The 25,328-nt window shown below is 34.8% G+C and overlaps 1 protein-coding gene across 3 annotated transcripts in view; it reads left to right on the top strand.

The window, feature by feature from the left end:
* The window catches only part of LOC126819664 (tyrosine-protein kinase HTK16), a 60,878-nt gene that overhangs the window by 7,511 nt on the left and 28,039 nt on the right, over window positions 1-25,328 (top strand). For 2 of the 3 annotated variants that reach the window (XM_050547837.2, XM_050547830.2), the window contains exons 3-11: window positions 112-255; window positions 672-743; window positions 1,142-1,257; window positions 9,842-9,982; window positions 10,761-10,866; window positions 11,296-11,363; window positions 15,920-16,069; window positions 17,937-18,066; window positions 24,420-24,500. In XM_050547837.2, coding sequence (XP_050403794.1) covers window positions 112-255; window positions 672-743; window positions 1,142-1,257; window positions 9,842-9,982; window positions 10,761-10,866; window positions 11,296-11,363; window positions 15,920-16,069; window positions 17,937-18,066; window positions 24,420-24,500 — 1,008 coding nt within the window. The remainder of the gene's footprint in view (window positions 1-111; window positions 256-671; window positions 744-1,141; window positions 1,258-9,841; window positions 9,983-10,760; window positions 10,867-11,295; window positions 11,364-15,919; window positions 16,070-17,936; window positions 18,067-24,419; window positions 24,501-25,328) is intronic. The other variant, XM_056100846.1, reaches the window with a different exon arrangement.

Raw genomic sequence — 25,328 nt, 5'->3', positions numbered from 1 at the left:
ATTTGACCTACTGTAATCCTGACCAACATATAGGTATAGGTACATCAGCTTAAATTGTTAACTAATCATTGGATTTTTTTTATTTCTTAATTCTCATGTTTTTATATTCAGGTTTAGATAAGCTTGTTGATCATTATAACTCAGATAGCCATGGATTGCCATCAAAACTTAGTCTATTTTGTGGAGGAAAGAGTCCACCAGTTGCGAGTAGACACAGGGGTTTTACAAATTTATTACACAGAGCTGTGGTTGAAGGTATATATTTTTGTTAGTTAAAAAAAATAGTAAATTAAGAAATGCAAATTTTATTTCCAAAGCCCGGAACATACATCCTCAATAGGCAACCAGCGATGCTTTCAAAATCACAGCTGTGTGCATGTACAATCAATTTGCAGACAACAATGAAGGGATTTCCACAGCTAATCTTGCAGGATCATATTTTAGCTTGCCCTGATTGGTCAAACAAAAAAAATTTTCTACTAGAAATTGCTTGGTGTCTCATACATGTACACAGGATTTCAGTCAGACTTTTTGTACCTGAATATCAATTTGATTCATAGCCATACATTGCAGAAAGTATGGGCCTATGCTTATCTGCAACCTTTAGCAACCTTCATCATGTTATCGTCCATGCTGTTAACATGGGGGTTGTAATCTATTTATTATTTCAGAGAATGAAAAAGTTGTTGAGAAGATCTTACAACATTCAAAATGTCCCGAAATTAATGCCAAAAATGCAAAGGGTAAGGACAAATTTAAATTGAAGAATAATAACTCCTGGTATGTTTGATAAAACCTGGTATCAAAAAAAAAATCTGTATTTCTGTTCTTTTATCGGTCAAAATGATGAAGGTATCATTTACATCAGTAAACTCATTATTTGAATCGGTGGGGGGGTCCGATAGCCGAATGGTTAGCAAGTGCGCGCTTTATCATACGGTCTGTCATTGAGTCAACTTGTGGGGTTTTGATTCCCCGGTTGTACGTGACATGGAGTAGGGTCGACTGTCTAACCTTTTGTGTTTTATCCGGGTCCTCCGGTTTGCTCCCACTGCTAAAGACCTCTTTGCGCAAGCGAATTATTGAAATAAAATTGAACTATGTGTTAGTTCTCTCTCTCATTATTTGAATCATTTTTCAGGTGCTACAGCTTTACATGAAGCCAGTGAACTGGGTCTGGATCGTATTGTTTCTATGTTGTTAAAACATGGTGCAGATGTTACAATAAGAGATGCCAATCATCACACTCCTTTACAGGTAGCTTAATCAAACAAAATGAATCGGGGTTTAACATCCTACTTTTCTCTTCTCAATGGAAATTTTAAACCTTGGTGAGATGGTTTATTGGGACAAAAAATGAATCCAATTGCATTTCACAATTTTCAAAACACAAATTTTTATAAGCCCACATTGAAATGTGGGATGTCAGCTGTTTCCTAACCTGGCTGTTTCGTACTTACTGTCTGTTCCAAGAGATACTCTGACTCTCAAATTCCTTGCCATTTCTTCAGTTTTTAATTTAAACGGCCAAAAATTGGTGACATACCTGAAATTGTCATCCCGTTGCTCGCTTCGTCAAGCCCTAACGCCTAAAAGTTCGATAAGATCCACTCTCCTCTTGGAAATTTCACATATTTCGACATCGTTTCTTTCTCAAAACATCAACATTACAAGTGCATCTGCGTAATGGGAGACTTGCATTTAGCGTATAGGGTAGACAGTTATCTCCTAATCGGGTACATTCGGTTAGAAATATATAGTGAAGGAAAATTCGCCCGTTTCTTTTGCAGAAGTAATACTTAGGTTTCAGACTGTGGATCATGTTTTTTGGTCGAATTAATATTATGTTCTGTTTTAACCCGCTTATTTTGCAGAAACTGCGCATTAAGCCACTCGGTTTTTGGGAGTAAGGTCTAGAGATATGACATTTTTATAAAAAGTTTATTAGTTTTCCAATGTACATAGGTTTTGATCAGCTGTATATAAATATTCAAAATATATTTGTCCAGATTATTTCCCTTTGGCCTTGCAGTTTTTAGCCTATAAACTAAATAATAATTATCCGATTGACACAGAATCAACGGCATGTCGTAAGCAAGAGAATAACTTATATTAACTATGCAATCTGCAATTACTTTTGCATATTATGGACCAAGTTATTGTGTACGCCTATAGCCCCCGTCAAAATTTCCATCACATGCAGTTCAGGATAAAATTTGTACGCAGTTTATATGAATATCAAAACGCTACAGCCCTCGGGGCCAATTAAATATTCAAATCAGTTTGGCAAACTGCGGTGGTCTTGGATTCCGTAAAAATAAAAGTTATATACTACTGGGCCGAACAACTTCCTTGACAACCAAGTAGACCGAAACGACTTGAGCCAAACCAACGCCCCCTCCCTCTTCGACTCTTCTGGATAACTAGGTCAAACATGGCTGATGTTCAACAGCGGGATGTAAACAAACTATGATTTTTCATGAGAGAGAGGTTATATAGCTTGATCTGAATTTGGTTTCCTCGTGTAAGAAAGTAATGGGATGGCAATTCCAGGTATGTCACTAAGTTTTAGTCGTCTAAATTAAAAATTGAAGAAATGGCAAGCCATTTCGTGTCGTGTCGTAGTTCATTCGTACCTCACATGAGACGTTTCCTACTTCACTTCGTACCTCAAATTGATTCGCACCTTTTCCTGTGTTGTTGAAATCAGTTAAAAGAAATTGAAATAAAGGTGAATCTATTTGATCAAATCCAACGGCTACGCTAAATGTATAAAAGTGGCTGCCGAGCCATAATTAGAATATGCACGAGATTAGTTTGTTTTCCTAAATGTGTTTGAAAGAAATTGAAATAAAGGTGAAACATGATTAAACGATTTGTTCAAATCCAACATCGGTTACGATCGAAAGCCATTTTCATGGAGTTCGGTTTCAATAACAGAATTACCCCGTGATATATCAGATCAAAGAAACGCGTACGCCCATCTTCACACATAGGCACCTTTTGGAGACTTGCTTAGATAACAAACCTTATCTCTCAACCCTCCGTGTTTCGAGATAAGAGATGATGCTATTACCTTCAACGTAGCACTCTCTACAGTGAGTTAAATTGATTTAAGGTTCATTATATAATGAATAATACATTACGTGTCACATTTTAGAATTCTTAGTATATTCAATCGCTTTTAACCACTTTAACAATCACCAATCAATTATCGTCAATAATCACAAATCACAATCATAACTCAGCAGAATGGGTTCAATAATCAACACCAGATTAAACATGCATTACCAAGACTATGCAAAAATTTCACCCGCTTCTTTCTCGGCTCATAGTGGATCAATTTGACTGAAATTTTCAGCAAATTACCTTTACACTATCTAGTTTTTAACTATTATAGCGAGAACTGCCATCTCTTTATCTTATCTCCCATTATGTATCTTTAAATACTTTTTCAACCGTTTTTTTAAACTGCTTTAACAATCACCAATCAATTGTCGTCAATAATCACAACTCACTAAGCAGAATGGGTTGATAATAACACCAGATTAAAAAAAAACAAAAGGCAGGTAATCGTTTATTATTTCAATTTCTTTCAACAACATATAGATTTATTTTAATTTCTTTTATTTTATTTCAACAACATGTGGAAAAGGTACGAATCAATTTGAGGTACAAATCACGTGTGCATTCTAATTCTCGTTTGGCAGCCATTTATATAAATTTATTTTAGCCCAGCCATTGGATTTAGGAAAAGGAACTAATCAATTTGAGGTACAAATCTCGTGCGTATTCTAATTCTGGTTCGGCATATTCAATTTGTTTCAAATGATTTCAACAACATAGGAAAAAATACGAATCAATTTGAGGTACAAAGTGAGGTACGAATGAACTAAGTACGAAATAGCCAGGTTACGAAACAGCCTGCGCCCGAAATGTGATATACAATAATTAATAGAATACAATATAAAAAAACATTGTTTTATCCAACGTTTCGTCAGTAAAAATACTAACTTCTTTAGGGATGAAGAACTAAATGCAAAATGACTGGAAGTCAGTTAAGACATTATAAGAAGTTATGACATCATAGGAATGATGACGTCATAGACTTAAATACATAACATGTAAGCATAGAAATATACAGTATATATTTCTATGATGTAAGGTTAGCTTATTATAATAAAGGTAAAATTTTTATACGCCCACATTTTCATGTGGACATATATTGTCGTCAACCCTATCTGTCCGTCCGTGAATACTCTACAGGTTACAATTTTTATCCAATTTGAATGAAACTTGAAATATAGGTTTATCACCCTAAGATCTTGGTTCCTTTCGATATTGGCATGTATTGGACTGTAACTTCATGGATTATGGCCCCTGATTGTACTAAAAATCACATTTTTAGCTTGTGAACACTGTAGAGATCACAATTTTTATCCGATTTGGTTTAGACTTGAAACGTATGTTTATAACTCACAGATCTCGGTTCCTTTCGATAATCGGGCATATCGGACCATAACTTCCTTAATTATGGCCCCTGATTTTACGAAAGCTTGTGGATCCTATAGAAGTCACAATTTTTATCTGATTTAAAAAACCTTTGGAATATCACCGTTACACCCTAAGGATGTTGAATTTGAATTTCGTAAAAATCGGATAGAAACGGACGGACAAAATGTCCGCCCCTCGTTCACAAATAGTGACAAAATATTGTGTATCAGGGTTGTGGACCCTCTGGAGGTCACAATTTTCATCTGATTTAGATGAAACTTGAAATGCATGTTTATAACCCAAATATCTTGGTTCCTTTCCATTTTTGTACATATCGAATCGTAACTTCCTGAATTGTGACCCTTGATTGTACGAAAAATCACGTTTTTACCTTGTGGTCCCTCTAGAGGTCACAATTATTATCCGATTTAAAAAAACGTTTGAATATACAGTGCACTCTGTCACATCCGACCTCTGATCACTCCGGTACTCTGTTACATCTGACACCATTTTCATGTCCCAATTTATTTCCTTATTACTTCAGCCAAAAAAACTCTGGGTAATTCGACCTCTGTACGTTCCGGATTACGACATCAATCAGCCGTCCCGTCATACGATTTCCATTGAATCGACACCATATAATCCGGCCTTCAATCGGTGGGTGTGAAGCCACAACAGATCAACAAGCAATCACCAATCAATTATCTGTGAGATTAAAACTCGCTACCGTGGGTCTTTGTTGATTACTTTGATAATTTTAATCTCTTGTACGACAGTTGTGACAACTACTCAAGAATATCCACGAATTTTCCCTCGAATTCACAGTAGTAAAAATATTCCTAGCACCTGTTGGAAACATTCGTTGCGCATGCCGACTGAACCTGAATAACCTATAAGTTTGGTCACCCTACGGATCTCTTCGAACCTGGGGATGCTCGATTCACAGTCCAGAACGTCCCGAATTGACAGAATTACAATCAAATGACGCGGAATTCAGTCCTGTCACAGTTCTGTCAGGCCCGACGACGGAGGTGGTGTGAGTAGAATTATGACGTAATTAAACACGACGAACAGGTTTCTGCTCCATGGTTGGATGAGATATATATATATCCATTTTCACTCGATTGTCAATATTTTTGGGATTGAGAGAATTCAATTCCGGAACGTTCTATTGAGTACGCCCATTATCAATGAACACGTGATAGCAAAGACAAGAGTGCGATCAACTGAAGACGGCGAAGAAAACTGGGTATCCGACACTCTGCGTAATCCGACATATTGTAACGATCCCGTACGATGTCGGATGTGACAGAGTGCACTGTATCACCTTTACAACCTAAGGATTGTTGAGTTCGAATTTCGTAAAAATGGAATCGAAGCGGACGAACAAAATGATGGTTGATTTCGAATTTCGTGAAAATCGGACCAAAACTGCCGGACAAAATGGACACCTCTCGTACGCTAATAGTGTAAAAATATGGTATATCAAGGTTGTGGACCCTCAAGAGGTCACAATTTTAATCCGATTTTAATGAAACTTGAAATGCAAGTTTATATCCCAAAGATCTTGATTCCTTTCAATATTCGCGTATATCAGATCGTAACTTCCTGAATTATGGCCTCTGATTGTACGAAAAATCACGTTTTTAGCTTGTGGTCTCTCTAGAGGTCACAATTATTATCCGATTTAAAAAAAACGTTTGAATATATCACCGTTACTCTGTAATGTTTGTTGAGTTCGAATTTCGTGAAAATTGGGCAAAACTGCCGGACAAAATGGCCATCCCTCGTACGCAAATAGTGTAAACATCTGGGAAATCAAGATTGCGGACCCTCTAGAGGTCACAATTTTGATCCGATTTCGATGAAACTTGAAATTTATGTTTATAACCCAAAGATATTGGTTCCTTTTGATAATCGCGTATATCGGATCATAACTTCCTGAATTATGGCCCTTGATTGAACAAAAAATCACGTTTTTAGCTTGTGGTCCCTGTAGAGGTCACAATTTATGTCCGATTTAAAAACAACGTGTGAATATATTATCCTAGATAAATCCTTTTTATATACACACAGTCTTGTCTAGTTTGTTACCAGGGATTTTTTTACTATGATTTATCTATACGGAATGGTTCCATTTTTTCCTCGGATGCATCACTGAGATCAAAACTTGCCTGCACTGTTATAGGGACTCTTCCGCCTTTCTTTTCCTATCAAGTGTGAGGTTTTATCGTCTCCTTCTTGGGATTATTTATCTTTGAAAAGTCTTGTAGAAGCTCTTGAGGCTAAAATTAATATCTGATTGACTCTAAACTTATACACAGTGTTTAAGTACATGAGACAAAGAATCCTATTAATTTTCAACGATTTCAGATAATTACTGTCAAGAGTTAAAGCCCTTGATCACTTTGAAAAATTTTGTGGACGGTCTAGAGGCTAAAACTCCATTCCATTCATTCATTCACTCTAGAGGCTAAAGTTAATATAAATTGTTTAAGGTCATGATAGTGGACTTTAGAGCATAAGGCTGCTCGTTCTTTCTCTTAAGAAATTCTACAGTTTCACGTTCATTTAAGTGTTTGAATTTTTGCATTGATAATTCTATGACTATATAGTACTCATCAATAAGGTAATTTTAGTGAAACTTTTTGAAATTTGTGAATTATTGGAGAATTAAGATGTTATATGGTTATTTATAGTGATCATTCATGTGTATCATTGAACACAAACTCTGTCTAGGTGGTGAGTGAGTTCTCTTTATTAAACAAACTCACTGAACAACTCTCAATATGACCAGTTTATATTCAAAGGACAAACTTTTACAATACTCTACATATGACTTATTGAATAAGAACCAGATTCAATTCCTCAAACATGTTACAAAGTCAGTAATAAAGCGAACCAGGCGAGCTTGTTCTGCTGGGCGAAAATGCAGACAAGCAATTCCTGTTCGTGTTTCCCAAATACGCAACCATGTGCAGAACCAAAAATCGTAAAAGGCCTTTACAACACAAAAGTTCAAGGTTTCTACTTTTAAATGCCAGATCTGTGAACAACAAAGCTTCAGAGTTAAATGACACTCTTATTAATTCCGAATGTGACCTGTTTGCCATAACAGAGACCTGGCTAGGTACTGTCAATGACAATGTGACAATGTTACATTGGCATCTCTAGTCTCAAAGGGCTACAACTTTAAGAATGCTACTCGGCTTAAGAGGGGAGGTGGTGTCTCACTAATATACAAATCAACCATCTCCGTAAATGTTCAGAACGTTTAAATCTGTCTTCCTTTGAATATCTCGATTCTATTGTATCAACTAAAAATTGTAAACTTAGGGTAGTGTTGGTGTACTCTTATTAATTCCGAATGTGACCTGTTTGCCATAACGGAGACCTGGCTATATCCCTTTTAATCCTGCCTCGTCTAATTATTCAAAGCAACAAATAGAAATGTGTATATCAGAAATTAAATCCTGGATGTTTGTTAACTTTTTAAAATTAAACGACAATAAAACAGAGTACATCCTTTTTGGATCCAAATTGTCTGTGTTGAAATTAAAAAGTGATGTTAACATATTATCAAACCTGTTGAGTTAACCAGAAACATTGGTGTATTTGTTGACAGTTATATGGTCATGAGCAATGTTACTTTCATCTCAGAAACATAAGTAGAATTCGTACAAATTTAGCCCCTGATGTTATAAAAACCATTGTAATTTCACTTGTAACTTCTAGACTAGACAGCTGTAACTCTCTCTTAGCTGGTATCCCTGATAATTTAATTCACAAACTTCAAATGGTACAGAACTCAGCTGCTAGGCTTATCACAAAATCGAAACATAACGATCATATAACCCCTATATTAATTAAATTACACTGGCTACCCATTTGTTTTAGAATCGCATATGAATTGCTTCTCTTAGTTTTTAAATGCGCCTTCATACTTGAGCGATTTAATTCAAATTTACACACCCTCTAGAACTTTGAGGTCCTCATCTGATTGTTTACTGTTATGTCAACAGTGATCAAGATTAAAAACAATAGGTGATGGAGCATTCAGTATTCATGCACCAAACGTTTGGAATTCATTACCTTTTAACATCAGAAATTCGACAACAATTACAATTTTTAAGAAAAATATTAAAACTCATTTATTTAAAGAAGCTTTTAATTTATAATTAAAGTATTTTTTAAAGAATGTATATTTTAATCCAGATCGTGATATTTAAATAGTCTTATTTCTCTATTCAATAGTTTTCTTATATTATATTATTTACAGTTTTATGTATAAGTTTTTAAAATTTTATGTTAGTTTATTTTATTTCTGAATTATTGTATTGTACTTTGTTTGTTTTATGTTGTTTTTACTACTTACTTTGTAATGCGCATTTGGGCTATATAAATGTTCTTAAAAATAATAATAATATTGAGACAAACAGTCGAAACAAATTCTAATGTTTTCTAATAATTACTTCATCGGTTATTACTCTTCATCAGATTTTCATGTGTTGTAAATGTTCTCATTACTGACAAAAGAAAAAATATGCTGCAACACTTGTTGACTGCCCGGACGACTTAGCTGCTGTGGGCGTATGTTTCGTTGTCTGGCAACCTATCTTTGAGAGTTATTCTTCTGTGCATATTTATACTTTTAAATGAAAAGTTCACCCAATCAGATTATTTTTCTTAGTCATGATAAATACACTATTAAAAATAACATCTGTGTTGAAGAATTAAACAAATGTAAAATTTTAAAGATCAAAATCTACATTGGGTGGCACCATATTCCCACCCATCGATATGTCTCAACCAATCAAAATTAAGATTAGTAGTTACGTCTGTGAATTATTGACGTCAGAGTGCACTAGCCTTTATGGCTTATAGATGATATACCTAAATGTCCAGCTTTTGAGTGTTTAAATATGACCTGTAAAATTGGAATGTGACCTATTTTAAGATTTCAATCCCAAACAAAAGACCAATAGACAGACACAAAGCAATTCTTTGGTTTTGGAATATTGATACGGTTAAATGTACAAAACTTGGATAGTGAATTTTGGGGGCTGCAAGTTTAAAAAACAAAAATGATGCTATTCCATCCATTTTCAGCTTTATTCATATAAAGAATAAAAAAGTGTGAATTGTAAGTGTGAATTTTTTTTAGCAGTATACTATTCTAAAGGTACATGTAAGTGAACTACGTCTGGACTACATGACGTCATACATTATGACGTCACATATTTTGATACAATGTCGGTGCTCACTACCAATGTTTCTCTTAATAATTAAATGTATTAATAACATTTTCCAGTGGAGAAAAACGTTTTACCACTGTTTATGTTTACAGAGAGCTGCAGTAACTGATCATGACAATACTATTCATTTATTAACACAAACTGGTAAATCTGATCCATTTGATGAATCTCCGCATAATGGATGGACAGCCTTACATGAAGCTGCTATGAGAGGACACATTAAATCTGTCAAGGTATAACTGCTTGTGTTTCCTAACAGCGATTTTGCACTATTAAGCCTAGAAATTAGCCAATAAGTACATGTAATAGACAGCAACCGATTTCCTGGTTGTTTTGCGAAATAATAATCCTAAGGGCAGAGCACGCAGGTTTTATTTCAGATAACAATCGGAAAGCGGTTGCTATCTGACTTATACATTGTCACAAACTATAAAGATTATCACTAAGTATCAACTACAGCTTACCTTGTACATGTGAAATTTAAAGCATGCGGTTATTGGAAGTCAATATTACCTCAATATCAACCCATAATGACTTGATAAAAGGTTGATATAGGGAATAGCAACCTTAAAACATCAATAGTTGCTACAGGAGATAGAGTCTGGAGGTGGGTACATCTAAGTGCATGTATCCACCATAATTTTTCTGGCAGTCAGAATTCAAAGACATTTTAAAAGTGTCAACTTAACAGCTATTTAGATTGAAACAATTGGAGTGTATTTAATAAATACAGTAGGACCCTATAGCTACTATATTGTCATTTATTGTATGTTGTATTCTGTATAAAACTGGTGTCTTAGTTGATTTCGAATTTTAGCCTTATATATTTGAATTGTATAATGAAATATGGAAGCATTTTTTAAAATTTATCAAGTATTTTGTTGTTTAAAATGTTTATATCTGCAAGAGAATCTTCATTTGAAGTAGTAAGTCTGTAATACTATGTGGTCACGGTTTGGATATGTGAGCAATATTTTTTGAATGTTATTGAATTTTTTTTACACCATTTAGATTTTGCTATCATTGTGTCCATGTCCATATCCCAGAAATGCAGATAAAAATACACCATATCATCTTGCTAAAACATATGGGCGAAATGAGTGTCAGAAATATTTTGGTAAGTATGTTAGATTAGATGGAAATAAAATGAAATGGGGTTTATTGTCCCACTGTTCTGCTCGGACTGTGCTAATGAAGACGGGCATATGCCATACAGTGTGCTATAAGGCAAATTTTGCCCGGACAGCAGTGCTACGGCCTATTCTTTTATCAAATTCCAACTGCCAAGGGATCATTTACGTGCATGCCAATGTGTACACGTGACCTCTGTTTTCCGTCCTATCCGAATGACTAGACAGCTGTCCGTGTCATGCCTCTGTCCTGCACCATGACAACAGAAACAACACCGGAAAATATTCTATGCCGGAAAATATCTATTCTATCTTCTAAATGTTAGACAGTCTGTCCTATGTTATAATTGACTGACAATCTATTCTTTGTTATAATTAGTTGATGATCTATTCTAATTTTGTTTATTTTTCTACAGAGAAGTATAAATTGCCTGAAGTAATTAAACAAATTCGTGTCTACTATCATTCTGAGTTGGATAGAGAGGTAAGTCGAATTACTGAATGCTAAAATATCCTAATTATCAATAATGTTTTTTCGGCAATAACTATGATCCTACATTTCTGTTGGGCTAATAAAACAGTGAGCTACGAGGGAAATTTTCTCCTGGACAGTGGCACTAAGTTTGGTTGGTTTTTTTGTACTTGCATGCCCATGTGTACACAGGACCATGGTATTTCGTCTTATTCAAACAACTAGACACCGTCCTTACACCGACAACAAGGGATAACTGCGACGGAAAATCAAGAGGAACTTTTTCAGCCAAAATAGCGTGGTTAGTCCGCCAGCATCTTACTCACTGACCCACCGCTGCTTCTCACCAATAACAACTTACTTCTTTTTGCGGAAGTAAAGCCATCGTCTTATACTTCACTTCAACTTATATATGGATGAAGATAAAACTCCCCCGTGTGTGCGTTGTATCATAAGGTCTGTCATCGAGTCAACTGGCGCAGTTTTGATTCCTCAGGTTGTACATGATAAGGAGTAGGGTCGCCTGTCCAACCTTGTGTGTTTTCTCTGGGCCCTCCGGTTTCCTCCCACTGCTAAAGACCCCTACGTGCAATCAAATTATTGAAATTAAATTGTAAAAATGTCTTCCTCTTTATGCTATTTGCAATATGTTATTGCTTAAAGATACATTAGTTAAGAGATTAATAAAGAGTTGGTCATTCTTGCTATAATAATTCAAATTACTTCATTCTCAGCCAAGTTAGCCATGTTTGTAGTTTTGACAAGATGTGTGCACAGTGGTAACCAGGGCACTGGTATAATCAGAACTTGGCCTCGCTTTCCCATTTTTAAATTAAATTTTTAAATGGCGAACCGTTTTAATCTAGTTAAAATCTTGAGTATCCGATGCCATCGAGAGTCGCTTATGGTTTTGTTTTGTTAATAAATGTCTAATTAATAGTTTATATAACATTTCAGGCCTAAAGAAAGACCTGCAATAGGCAGATTTAGCTCTTTCATAATGTATGTTTAATGATGAATAAATACTGTTATACAGGGCTGTCTATAATTTTTCACAGATGATTAGCAGTGAAAGTCCAATTTTGCCAAATTTGATAAATTTGATTAGCAAATTTAAAAATTGATTAGCAGTTTTTCAGTTTCAACATAAAACACTTAAATAACAAGATTATTTTAATTTTAATTTATAACAAATGATTAGATTTCATTCTTAAGGTTTTTTAGAATTTTAGCACTGCTACAGGTAGCTGTGAACATTTCTGAATGTAGACTTTGATTAGGCCTTATGTCTGAAGCCTATTCTTGGGTGGCTTCCGAAGTCCCACTCATTTTAATTCTTATTTCTTCGTTAGAAAACAATTTCGTCTGCTTTTTATCGTGTGTTGCTATTTTTGTTCAATCGGACGCACACAGTATTTTACGAATAATCTCGATTAACAAGACGCACGCGATATAAACAATAATATTTTACGGGAATTGTTACTTTGATTTCTCATTTTACAATACGTTTACATGTATTTATATTTTATATTTTATTTACAATACCTGGGGAATACACTGAATTTATTTTTTTCAAATTGAATACTGATATAATTACTTGAAATTGACATGTCTCGCAACATGAGTGGTACTACTTGATTCACTATTTCCGGTTTAATAGTCCCAATTCATAGAGTTATGTCCCTGTATTATATAGTATAATGAATTGAGTCTGGGTAGTTCAAGAAGAAAATGTCACAGTAACACGGAGAATTCAGTTTTGTTTATAAAATTTATTTGATATTTTATACACGTTGCAAGTGTTGAGAAATGTGGATAAATCTTCGTGTCAATATCCAAAATGACAGGCATATTAATTTTTGGTTAGCAACGGACAAAATATGTATCGCAAATTGAGCTGTGATACTGGTTGTCAGCAGCCCCGCTGTTATATACTCCTGAGCGTATATGCCGGTCAGAACCTAGGGCTATGGAAAATGACCATAACTAGAGCCGGAAAGAAAGCCTTTTTATTCAAAACCTAATTTTCAAACATGTCTACGATCGACTTCCACTATGTAACTATACAATTGTACAGCCAGTACAGAAAATTCCACACGTATAGAAGCCACATAATCTCGTGATTGGTGTTACAAAGTTGTATACAGTCGTCAACAGATTATACTGAGTGTTGTGTTGATAATTAATGTTGAGTGTCTGGTAGTAGAGCAATAAAAGTTAATTGATATGTGGGAATCTAATCAATGGCGTGAAGCGGTCCATTGTTAATCATTCACGTATTGTCCACGTGTCATAAGAATTTTCTACAACAATGATCTTCGGAAAAGGGCAATTGATATGAAGTACTGCTCTTTGAATCCAATCAACAGTCATATCAAATAAAAACAGCATAGAAATTACGTAAATCTTCAACAACGTACGTGTTGGGAGAAAAATGCATTATAATTTTTACAGCGGTATTACGGCCTTGTGGTAATTGTAGAAGTAAAATCTAGAGATTAGTTAACTTGCTTACCGAAAAATTAAGAAAATTACGTATTCCAGTTCTATTGTGCAGCAATATTGATAATTCCACGTGTAGCAAAAATGTTGTGTATATACAGTTACTCTTATACACGACGATATTCTAGGGGGTGCTAGTGTCGCTAGCTGTGAAGTTAGTTATCAGTTGGTCATAGTTATACATCATTAGGATCTACGTCACAATTCTGCGGCCCATAATCCCGTAAGAGATGGTCTAAAACCAATAAATGTAAGATATATGCCGTGGATAATTATATATGTATCTTCATTTCAAAGTTATTGTATTACAACAACTCAAAATTATCCAGGTCAGTGTTTAGAGCACATGGTAATTACTTGTGAGCCACTGGAATGGTTTTTCTATGGCCAATTCAGCTATTTCGTTATTTAAGTAGCCAAAAGGGAATATTTAATTAATAAATATATACTAGATTTTTAATATTTGGTTTAAGGCAACTATTTTAGTGTTATGTTGTGCACAGACGACCTTGACATCAACAGAAAGCAAGAATACGTCTCGCCAAAAGTCCTTGACATTGATAACGTTCGTGATGTCACAGTACCCCCCAAAATGAAATACACAGACTTGGAGAACAATCAGAATAAAGTGTTTAGTAACGGTTGTGGCCTCCTCTAGCGTCTCGTACTGCCACACTCGGGCCCTGTCATCGGCAAATCTCAAAGAGAATCGAGATTCACGTGATCCACGTGACTTTACAATTTTATGAAATTAAAGGCTTCTTACTACTTACTATCGTTAGAAACACTTTAAAATTTATTTGACTTACCAGAAAAAAAAATTTGTTGAAATTCATCAGTGTCAAGTTTTTAATTTGGCTGAGTATAATTATCATAAGCCATACTAATATTTCATTTTTAAGTCCAATATATATTTTTTTGTGTACCCCATGCTGACAAAAAGGTAGAGGCACGTGAATTCACAATACCCTACCATAAATAAAAAAACATGAAATATAAATTTACTTTGAAAAGTTTTCTCGGGTTATCAAAAATGACCGGCAGTGAAAATTTTGAAGTGAAAGCCCTGCTCCTGAGTGTTCATTTCACAGAGTTGCAAACGCTGTTAAAGAGCTTTGTTTTTCTCACGTGACTTCACGCTTACTTTTCCACCCGACCAATACCTGCTTTTGTTCAATTTTTATATGCATCTTGACGAATTGTTAATAATCTACAGATACTTTGATTTTCCAAAGGACTTATTGATTTTCTGATTGAAATAAATTTTAATAAAGCAGAAATATAAATAATGTCAACTATATCGAGAGTACCAATAGGCTGAAATAAATTTTAATAAAGCAGAAATATAAATAATGTCAACTATATAGAGAGTACCAATAGGCTGGTTATCATTCAGCATCGGACATGTCATGGTGGTTCGTCATCTGCAAAATTGCTATTTGAGTAAATTAGTGGATACTTTGTGACATAGTACTTATGTTTTATTTAGTATTCTTGTATAATGCATTTTCAAAAAGGCATAAGCTTGAATGAGAAAAAGAGTTGGCAAGGGTAAATGAATAGCACCCAATTGTCCCCGTAGCTATAAAAACATGCACTACCGAAAGAACACAAACTTTCTTTTATGTTTTTTTTTTTTTTTTACATATTTGTGCCTCCTTCATATGTAAATATTCTTAATTTAAATAAAATATCATAATTAATATATTGGAAATTAAAATTGTAATAAACAGCAACAACATATAGAGTCTATATAGCCATGAAGACTTGCTAAAAAGGGTGGTCTGTATTATATACCAACCTTTTTATAGACCAACACTTTTTAACAAGTTTTCATGGGTATATAGATGTATGTTTGAACCAGCTCATTCAATTTATTTTGTAAATCCGGTACTGTATTTATGCTAAAAAATTCTAATGATATTGATTAGAAAATGTCAAATTAATACTCAGGGGGTATTTCCAACTTTTTATGCATGTTTATTTACATTTAAAAGGTGATAAACTGAAATTATTGACATTTTATAAAATATGGCGATATATACATACATGTTTTATTGTTTTAGGGTGCCATCAAGTTATTTGAAGTAAAGGGAAAGAGAGATGGGTTGTTTTTGATTCGAACGAGCACTAAAAGAGACCCAGCATCGGCGTATGTGTTAAGTGTATGTTACATGGGAGAACCCCATAATTATGTCATCAAAAATAAATTTGATGTAAGTGTTTGAATACTTGTTTATCTCTTCTAACATATTTGAAAAGAGTGTAAGATTTAATGAGGGTGTAGATGACCATTATACCCTACTTCATTACTCCATGGAAAGAATAATTTTGTTGTTTTTATAAATTGTTAATAATATTGCTACTTTAAAGGATTGATGTGTCATTTAGTGCTATAGGAATCCCTTGCAGACTACAAGATTGTAAAATATCAGCCCCATAACAGCTCAATTCCGTTCAGTATTGACAAAGTTATGATAATTTGAAATTACATCGGTCTGTGCTGCTCGCTATTAACAAGACGCCACCATCTTTTTGTCCCCCGCCTTTCAAAGATAGCAGGTGACTATTAAAATGGGTTTGTCCGTCCATCTGTCTGTCGGTCCGTCTGTCACACTTTTTGGTACACAATAACTCTCCTTCTAATTGAGTTAGAATGTTCAAACTTGGTGTAGGTGTTTATTAGGTTGATACATTGATTGAGTTCGAAGATGAGCATTTTCTGCTTAGGGTAAGCAGAGATAAGCAATTTGATTGGTTGATGCTTTGGGACACGATAACTTTAGTTCTAATTAAGTGAGAGTGATCAGACTTGGTGTGTAGTTTCATTACATCAATACCTTGACTAAGTTCGATAAAGAACATTTTCTGCTCAGGGTAAGCAGTGCGATACACAATTTGATTGGTCAAAACTTTGAAACACAATAACTCTCCTTCTAATTGAGCTAGAATTTTCAAACATGGTGTAGGTGTTTATTAGGTCGATGCCTTGATGGAGTTCGAAGATAAGCATTTTTTGCTCCGGGCAAGCAGAGATAAGCAATTTGATTAGTTGATGCTTTGGGGCACGATAACTTTAGTTCTAATTAAGTGAGAGTGATGGTGTATAGTTTCATCACATCAATACCTTGACTAAGGTCGATAATGAACATTTTCTTCCGAGGGTAAGCAGAGCGCTAAGCAATTTGATTGGTTGAGACTTTAGGACACAATAACTCTCCTTCTAATTGAGCTAGAATGTTCAAACTTGGTGTAGGTGTTTATTAAGCCGATGCCTTAATGGAGTTCGAATTCGAAACTTTCTGTTTGGGGTAAGCAATTTGATTGGTTGATGCTTTGGGACACGATAACTTCAGTTCTAATTAAGTGAGAGTGATGAAACTTGGTGTATAGTTTCATCACATCAATATCTTGACTAAGTTTGATAATGAACATTTTCTCCTGAAGGTAAGCAGAGCGATAAGCTTAGTTTATAGGTGATAATCAGTTTGATTGCCCGATAGTTTTAAAAAAGATAAACGTGCAATTAATATGTGTCATCTATTTATTTCGGGATTTCGGTGGGGGACATTAGCCTCATTGTTGGCTTGTTATGATTCACCTGATGGGCCCAGTTTAAATAAGATTGAATCCAACCCAGGAGATTATCTATGCGTTTTGATTTTGTTTTCTTAATTAAAGATGCATTGTGTAAGAGCTAAATCTTTCTATTTCGGGTCTTTTTTCTGTCATCAAATCTTAAATAAATTATTTAGACATTTATTTTAATGACAAACCTACAATCAACTCTCTAGAGCATCAAATGATCAAGTTTTAGTCTTGGTTCTCCAGTAACATTGCTAAGATTATAAACCAAATCTAAGTTACATCTTCAAACAGTCATAACTTCACCCAGAATAAAGTAATTTGAATGAAATTTTCAATATATCTAAATCTTACATAATACATCTTTAAAAGTTAGATAATCAATATGAGTACATATTTAACGTAAATACAAATGACAAATTGAGCCTTTGGATATTTTTGGAATTGTTGGACTATTCATAAGGAGGACAGAGAAGAAATGTACTATTTTATTTTCAGGGAGAACTAAAAAAACATTGCTATTTTATTGATAAGGGACCATACTTATTATCGCTAGAGCATCTGATATATTACTATAGTCGGTGGGAAGGTGGTCTGCCATGTATTTTATTAGCTGCTATCACAACTAGTAAGTATTGAATTGAAGGTCATATAAAAAAAAATATTTGGTTCTCAGATATTCCTGCTACACTTGAATTTATCAAAGAATACACGTGAATTTCTTAAAAAGGATCGCATGACCTGTTTTAATCGCAAAGAATAAAAACGTTTATTTCATCTCAAAGAAAGAAAACATTTATATTTTCACGAATGCTATGCATTCGTGAAAATATAAGTTTTCTTGCTTCTCGATGAAATAAAATATGTTATTCACCCTAAAACGACAAATATCCTCTATTAATTACCGCACGTAAATGATTTTACCCCAGTTTCAGGAAGTAATTTGATAAAAAAATTTGAATGAATCTAGAAATGTAGCACAATTACACAAACCTGATAAATGTTATGCGGTGGACACACTAGCCGAATGATTCGGCTGAATCAATCGGCGTCGAAATTTGCCTAGTGTGTCCACTGTCATTCGCCCGAATCAAACATGTTTGATATATTCGGTCGAATTTTTATTCGGCCAAATCATATTCGGCTGATGCGCCACTTCGCCGAAGCATTCGCCCGTATGTAGAATTCGTTAGCCAATCACCGCTGATGTCGAAGGTCACGTGATTGGAGACAAAATGGCGACTGTCATCGAGACTTGGAATTCCGAGAAAGAATCGGAACTTATTACCTTATTGGAGGAGAAGGTTTGTCTATACAATACCTCCCTGCCGGAGTATAGAGATAGCACGATGAAGGAGGCTGCTAAAAGATCAATAGCTGAACAATTAGGAGTAACCGGTAAGTCACACCATAACCCAGTCGGGCGAGCGACACTATGGCGTTCGCCTATCTCTTTTTTTTTAGACTAGTCAACTGAACTAGTAGTAATACGCATTGTTCGACCTATTTTCATTCACCATAAAATTTCAAAGATGGGTTGAATAAAGAAATGTCTCTGTACCGCCAATTTGTGTTGAGCATTTATTTCCATTATTAAATTTAAGCCTATCTTCGCCCGTAAAGTCAGCAGGCCACTGACATATTTTATTAGGCCTATATTAAGGCTATTTGAATTTCCATCAGGATCAATTAGCATCACGATAATTTTGGATATTTCTTTTTATATTATTCAATTTGTTGGCCACCTATGTGTGTAAACAATCTGGATACAAACGATAAATTCCATAACATGGGCCTACTCCACTAGGCACTACAGTAGGCTTATTCTAGTCTTTTTTTATTGCTGCTGTACTGTATGATGCTCACAAAGAGTCCACCGTGCATAGGTCTTTGACTTTTAATATAGGTCCAGTGTCCATTTTGGATCAGCCAGTCAGCAATTTTAGTTTTGTTACAAAATGAAATACTGATTTACATGATTAATTTACTGATCAAAAGTTTTAATTCTTATGCATTTTTTTAATGTTTTACAGTAGTCGATGTTGATAAACGTATGAAGTCGTTGAGAACGGTCTTGTCCAAAATCTGTTCGAAGAAAACACCAAGTGGCAGTGCCTGTAAATCAATGACCATTAAAGAAAAATGGGTTGTAGATAATCTACATTTCCTCAAGCCCCACTTGGTAAATTCACAAGCAACAACGTCATCATTTCAAGTAAATAATTTTAATGTATTTTTTTAAAATGTTTGTCTTATACTTCTCAAAGTATAAAGTAGATGGATCTCTGTGTGCAGAATAGGTTTGGGGTTGGTTGGAGCGGTCGATATGGACGAATCAGTGTGGAGGTCAAGTGTTCGAATCTCGGCGGAGGTTGGGGTGAATCTTGTGGGGTTTTCTGACTGGGGTCCCGTTGTCAGATGAGGACTAGCACTGAAGAGCAATCTAGTCCATCTGACAGATTAAAAAAAAAGGACGGTAGATTGGTAGAGCATATTATCTTGGCAGAATTAGCCATCAATGGAAAATATGCCCATTTGCAATATGATTAAGTTAGCAGCGAATGTTAAATAACAACACTGGATGAGAACAAAAATATATATTATTCACTATTATTAATTTATATTAGATGAGCACTATACATTGGTCACTTATTTCCGAACTTGATAATATTTATTTAAATAAATGTAAATAAATAATAAATATACATAAATGTAAATAAATTATAAATGTAAATAAATAATAAATGCAAATAAATAATAAATGCTTATAAATGTAAATAGGCTTAAATGTAATAAATGTAAATAAATAATAAATGTAAATAAATAATAAATGTACATAAATAATAGATGTAAATATAAATAATAGATGTAAATAAATGTAAGCAAATGTAAATAAATGTACATTAATGTAAATAAATATGATATGAAATGAAATGGGGTTTAATGTCCTACTGTTCTGCTCCTAAACTGGGCTAATGAAGACGGATTAAATAAATGTAATTGAGCTTTGGTAGATAAAAGTTTTAACTGATTGAATCGGGTGTTAAATACAAGTCGCTAGTAAGAGTAGGTCATATGCTGCTGTCTTGGCAAACTTCACCCTGTTTGGCAAATCTGTACCCATCTGCGGTAATAACATTGGTATCTTTTTAATCTTATAGCTCGGAAGTGATCGTTGCAATTTTTTTATCAACGATTCTGTTTTGCCAAGGAACAGAACCCTCTTCTGACAGAAAATAGTTTTTCAGACTGTCTTGTTGAGTTTTCGCACTAAATTTAGAGTTTCTATTTGTATTGCTACTCATTTCTGTTAAAGCTACACTTCTGTTCCGATCGAATTTGCCATCATTGTCAACTAAATTTGAAATGTATTGGGGTGCTTGTTTTTCAACTAGATAGTTATGCAGGCAACATGATGCCATCAATAAATTTATCACTTTTGCTGGCTCCAGCTCAATTGGAGTTTGAAAAACCCTAAATCTGGCTGCCAATATGCCAAAGGCATTTTCGACTACTCGCAGTGCACGGCTCAATGTGATAATTGAATAGTAGAACATCCCTTGCCAAGTTTCTATGAGGAAATGGCTTCATCATGTTTTTACCTAAAGGGAAAGCATCATCTCCGACTATATGATAGTGACACAAGTCATTTGAGCCTTTCAATTTGCCAGCAACTGGTATTTTAAACAAGTTCTTATCTAGTCCGACTTTCAATGTTGAATCCCCATAAACACCTGCGTCACCATTTCTTCCAGGTGCTCCTGCAGATACATAAATAAATTTATAGTTGGCATCCACTAATGCTAGAAGTAAAACACTGTAGAAGTTCTTATAATTAAAATAGATCGAGCCGGCATTTGCTGGGTTTTTTATCCTCACATGTTTCCCGTCGAGGGCCTCCATGCAGTATGGGTAATTCCACTTAGTTTCGAAGTTTGTGGCAATTTCTTTCCATTGATCTTCTGTATCTGGCATCTGGAAATAAAAGACAGCAACTATCACTATAATGTGAATGAATTGTTGAGATAAGAACAAATCAAAATAGATATCTTGCTTATATTTTAAGATTCTCGAAGAGGATATTCATGAGGACAATGATAGTACAAATAATGCACATATAGTCAATGAATATGATGATGATGATGATGAGGATGTTTTAACAAATGATTCCCCAGGAACACCTAAAACTCCACCAACCACATCAAGTGTAGAGAAAAAGGCAGTCAAGCGTCCAATTTCAAAACAAAAAATACTGGTAGCATCTAAAACTGCAAGAAAAAAAAGGGATGATGCAGAATTAGCTGTCTTAGAAGGATTACAAAAATATCTGAAATCAGATGATCAATCTCAGCAGAAACCTGGTGAGGAAGGAGAGGTGGCAGCCTTTTGCAACTGTCTTGCTAAAACACTCCAGAAATTTGATGCAAGAACATTTACTATGATAAAACACAAAATTAATTGTCTGGTCAATGAGGCAGAAATGGGAATTTTTTTCCCGCAGGTCCATGCCCCTCCCACTCATTCACCCTCTTCCTCAACTTTCCCGGCATATACTGGTACACCGATAACACATCAACAGTACCATCAAAACGGTATGCACAGCTCTAGTTCACCCCATTTGAGTGACAGAGTCCCATTATTCAATGTTTTATCCGATTCAATGGAAATGTACAATTCAAATAATTAAAATATTTTGTTTCATGTTGTTTAGATTTTGTTAGTTTTACACATGTATTAATTTCCTTGTTCATAACAATTTTCACATTGCAACAGAAACCTGTTCATAATCAATTTATGTTACAATCATCTTGAATAAATATCAAAATTCTATTATTTTGCTATATATAAAAAATAGTAATGACATCATGGAGTCATTCTACTGAAGAGTATATTACTGTGTTGGTTATTTTCATTATTACCATTTGTGCAAAGTTATTGAGGTTGCTGAATTTACACAGAACTAAAAGATGAATTTAAATAATAACCTTTAAATAGACGTCCTTCATTGTGTCAAATAAGGCACTGCAAGTATCATCTATTATGCCTGATATGGTACTTCGTCCAACTCTGTAGGAAAAACTCAGGCTGTGGTAAGATTCACCTAAAAAAAAATAATAAATAATGAAAAGGCCATAAATAATGGCTGTCTAGCAAATATCTCAACTAAAGCATGCTAGGATCTGGAGTTGGCACAGTAATGAGTATGCAATATTCAAACAGAAACTACTCTATTCAACTCATGATTATCAAAAAATAAGGATTCTTTAATCGCTGAAATCCAATGCGCAGAAAATCTAAGCACAGAAGTACAGTAGGAGTCTCACACTGCGTCAAAATTTGCATTATAACGAGATACATGTATGGTGGCACATTTAATACACAGCTTCCAGTCGGCATTATAGAATTCTAAAAGGTGTCCAGAAATCACTATTAATTGACTGCCATGATTGGGGGAGCTATTCTGACTTTTTTGTTTATTTTATTGTTTATGTGGCTAGATTCTGATTTCCACCAGGTATATTTTATACATATGTGAAATAAGTGATCTGCCATACAAAAACCTAAACTGCGCTCCCAACTTCAAGTCAAGCTTGTGTATATTTATTCAAGTATATTTCTCATGCAACCAGTCTGTCAGTGCCAGGCAGTAGGTATTAAAATTTTAGAGTGCTAGAGCCAGGGCCTTTGTAAAAGTAAAAGTAGAAAATTTATTTTCAACACATACCAGTGGCCAAAAATCTGAGGGCTATTGCCAGTCTTTGCTGAGGGCTTATAGCCCGTCTGAATCTTGTGTTGTTCTTCGTTATTGACGGGCCCACCATAGCCAACAACTGGTTGAAATTTGCTGGTGACATTCGCATATAGGAAACATAACTACCAACGTCTTCCTCTGCCAATTCTCGAACGAGGTTGTTGAAAATACCCTGAATGTCTCGGCGACGGATCCAGGTCTTTGCTCACTCACCCCTATTCTCCCACCTCTTTCTACGCCGTCGAGTACGGCGTAAAATTAAAAAAATCCCCAAAGCTGCAGCTAGCTTCCTGTTTTTGTTGGTTGCCGCCATGTTTAATCATGTGACTTATCACGTGAATGATGATGCAATTGATTGGTGAATCGGTCGAAGCATTCGCCAAGTCTTAGTGTGTCCACTCATTCGGCCGAATCGGCTAGTGTGTCCACCGCATTACTGACAATCATAAATGATCCTAGATAACATGATAAATTTAGTGCCTTGAAATATTTTTTATTGTCTGGCCTAATAATAATGATATTTGTATTGCACAACTATTCAATCTACCAGGGAATGCTCTAGGTGCTAGAAAATGTTCTCCATTTATGGCATTTGGATTGTTAATGAAAATGCCTAAATAACCAAGTTTTCACTTTTGATTTAAAAATTGACACAAAATCTGATTATCATTGTCTGATATTTTGTGTGAGAGTCAATGTAATTTGTTTAAGACTGGGCTGATTGCATGCTGGATTTATACTTTATATGTATCTAATTAAGATTTTGAAGCTCTAACTACCTCTTTAATAAAGATGGGTTCCCAGAAAAGTATTTATCGAGTGGTTATTTCCAATAAAAGTATGGCAATTTTGGTATGGAAAGTAGAGATATCCAATCTTACTAGAAAATTACTGAATTCCCCAAAAAACACTCATGGAGCGGATACAGGACAAAAATGTAAGGGTTCCCCTAATCGACAGCCCGACGATTAGGAATTTCTGCACGCGTGATGTCAAAGGTCAAATGCGAATATCGAGCGCTTGTTGTACAAGTTGATAAACTTTATGAAGAGTTAGACGTACAACACTTTCTGAGATAAAAATGACTGAAAAAGACGTGGGTAGTGGATAATCCGAGAATTTAATTAGGATTCTATATTTGTAATAAATAGTAAGCGATTAAAGACAACATCGTCTTATGTATGCAATAAATTGTTGATTACTTGGGTTTTTTTTAAATCTTTTATTAGATTTTGAGATAGATGAAATACCTAGACATGAAGATTATTATAACTTGTCTTTAGATGTAAATACCACAGTTACAAACAAAGGTGAACTAATATTTGTTTTTATACGCCCACATTGAAATGTGGTCGTTTATTGTCGTCGCCCCCGTCCATCCGTCTGTCCACAATTGCTTGTGGTGGACGCTCTAGAGGCTAAAGTTAATATCCGATTGACTTTAAATTTATGTACAGTGTTTAAGGCCATGAGACGAAGAAGCCTATTGATTTTCAGCGATTTCCGATAATTACTGCCAGAGTTATGGCCCTTGATCAATTCAAAAAATCTTGTGGACGCTCTAGAGGCGAAATTTAATATCCGATTGACTTTAAATTTATACACAGTGTTTAAGGTCATGAGACGAAGAAGCCTGTTGATTTTCAGTGATTTCAGATAATTACTGCCAGAGTTATGGCCCTTGATCACTTTTAAAAATCTTGTGGACGCTCTAGAGGCTAAAGTTAATATCCGATTGACTTTAAATTTATACACAGTGCTTAAGGTCATGAGACAAAGAAGTCTATTCATTTTCGGCGATTTTCGATAATTACTGCCAGGGTTATTGCCCTTGATCACTTCAAAAAATCTTGTGGACACTCTAGAGGCCAAAGTTAATATCCAATTGACTTTAAATTTATACACAGTGTTTAAGGTCATGAGATGAAGATGTCTATTCATTTTCAGCAATTTTCGATACTTACTGCCAGAGTTGTGACCCTTGATCACTTCAAAACATTTTGTGGACGCTCTAGAGGCCAAAGTTATTATCCGATTGACTTTAAATTTATACACAGTGCTTAAGGTCATGAGACGAAGAAGCGTGTTGATTTTCAGCGATTTACGATAAGTACTGCCAGAGTTATGGCCCTTGATCA

The sequence above is a fragment of the Patella vulgata genome, chromosome 1 (genome assembly GCF_932274485.2).
Source record: "Patella vulgata chromosome 1, xgPatVulg1.2, whole genome shotgun sequence".
In the NCBI taxonomy this organism is placed as follows: Eukaryota; Metazoa; Mollusca; class Gastropoda; family Patellidae; genus Patella; species Patella vulgata.
The sequence above is the reverse complement of the archived record's forward strand: the minus strand, read 5'-3'. Positions and strand labels throughout refer to the sequence as shown.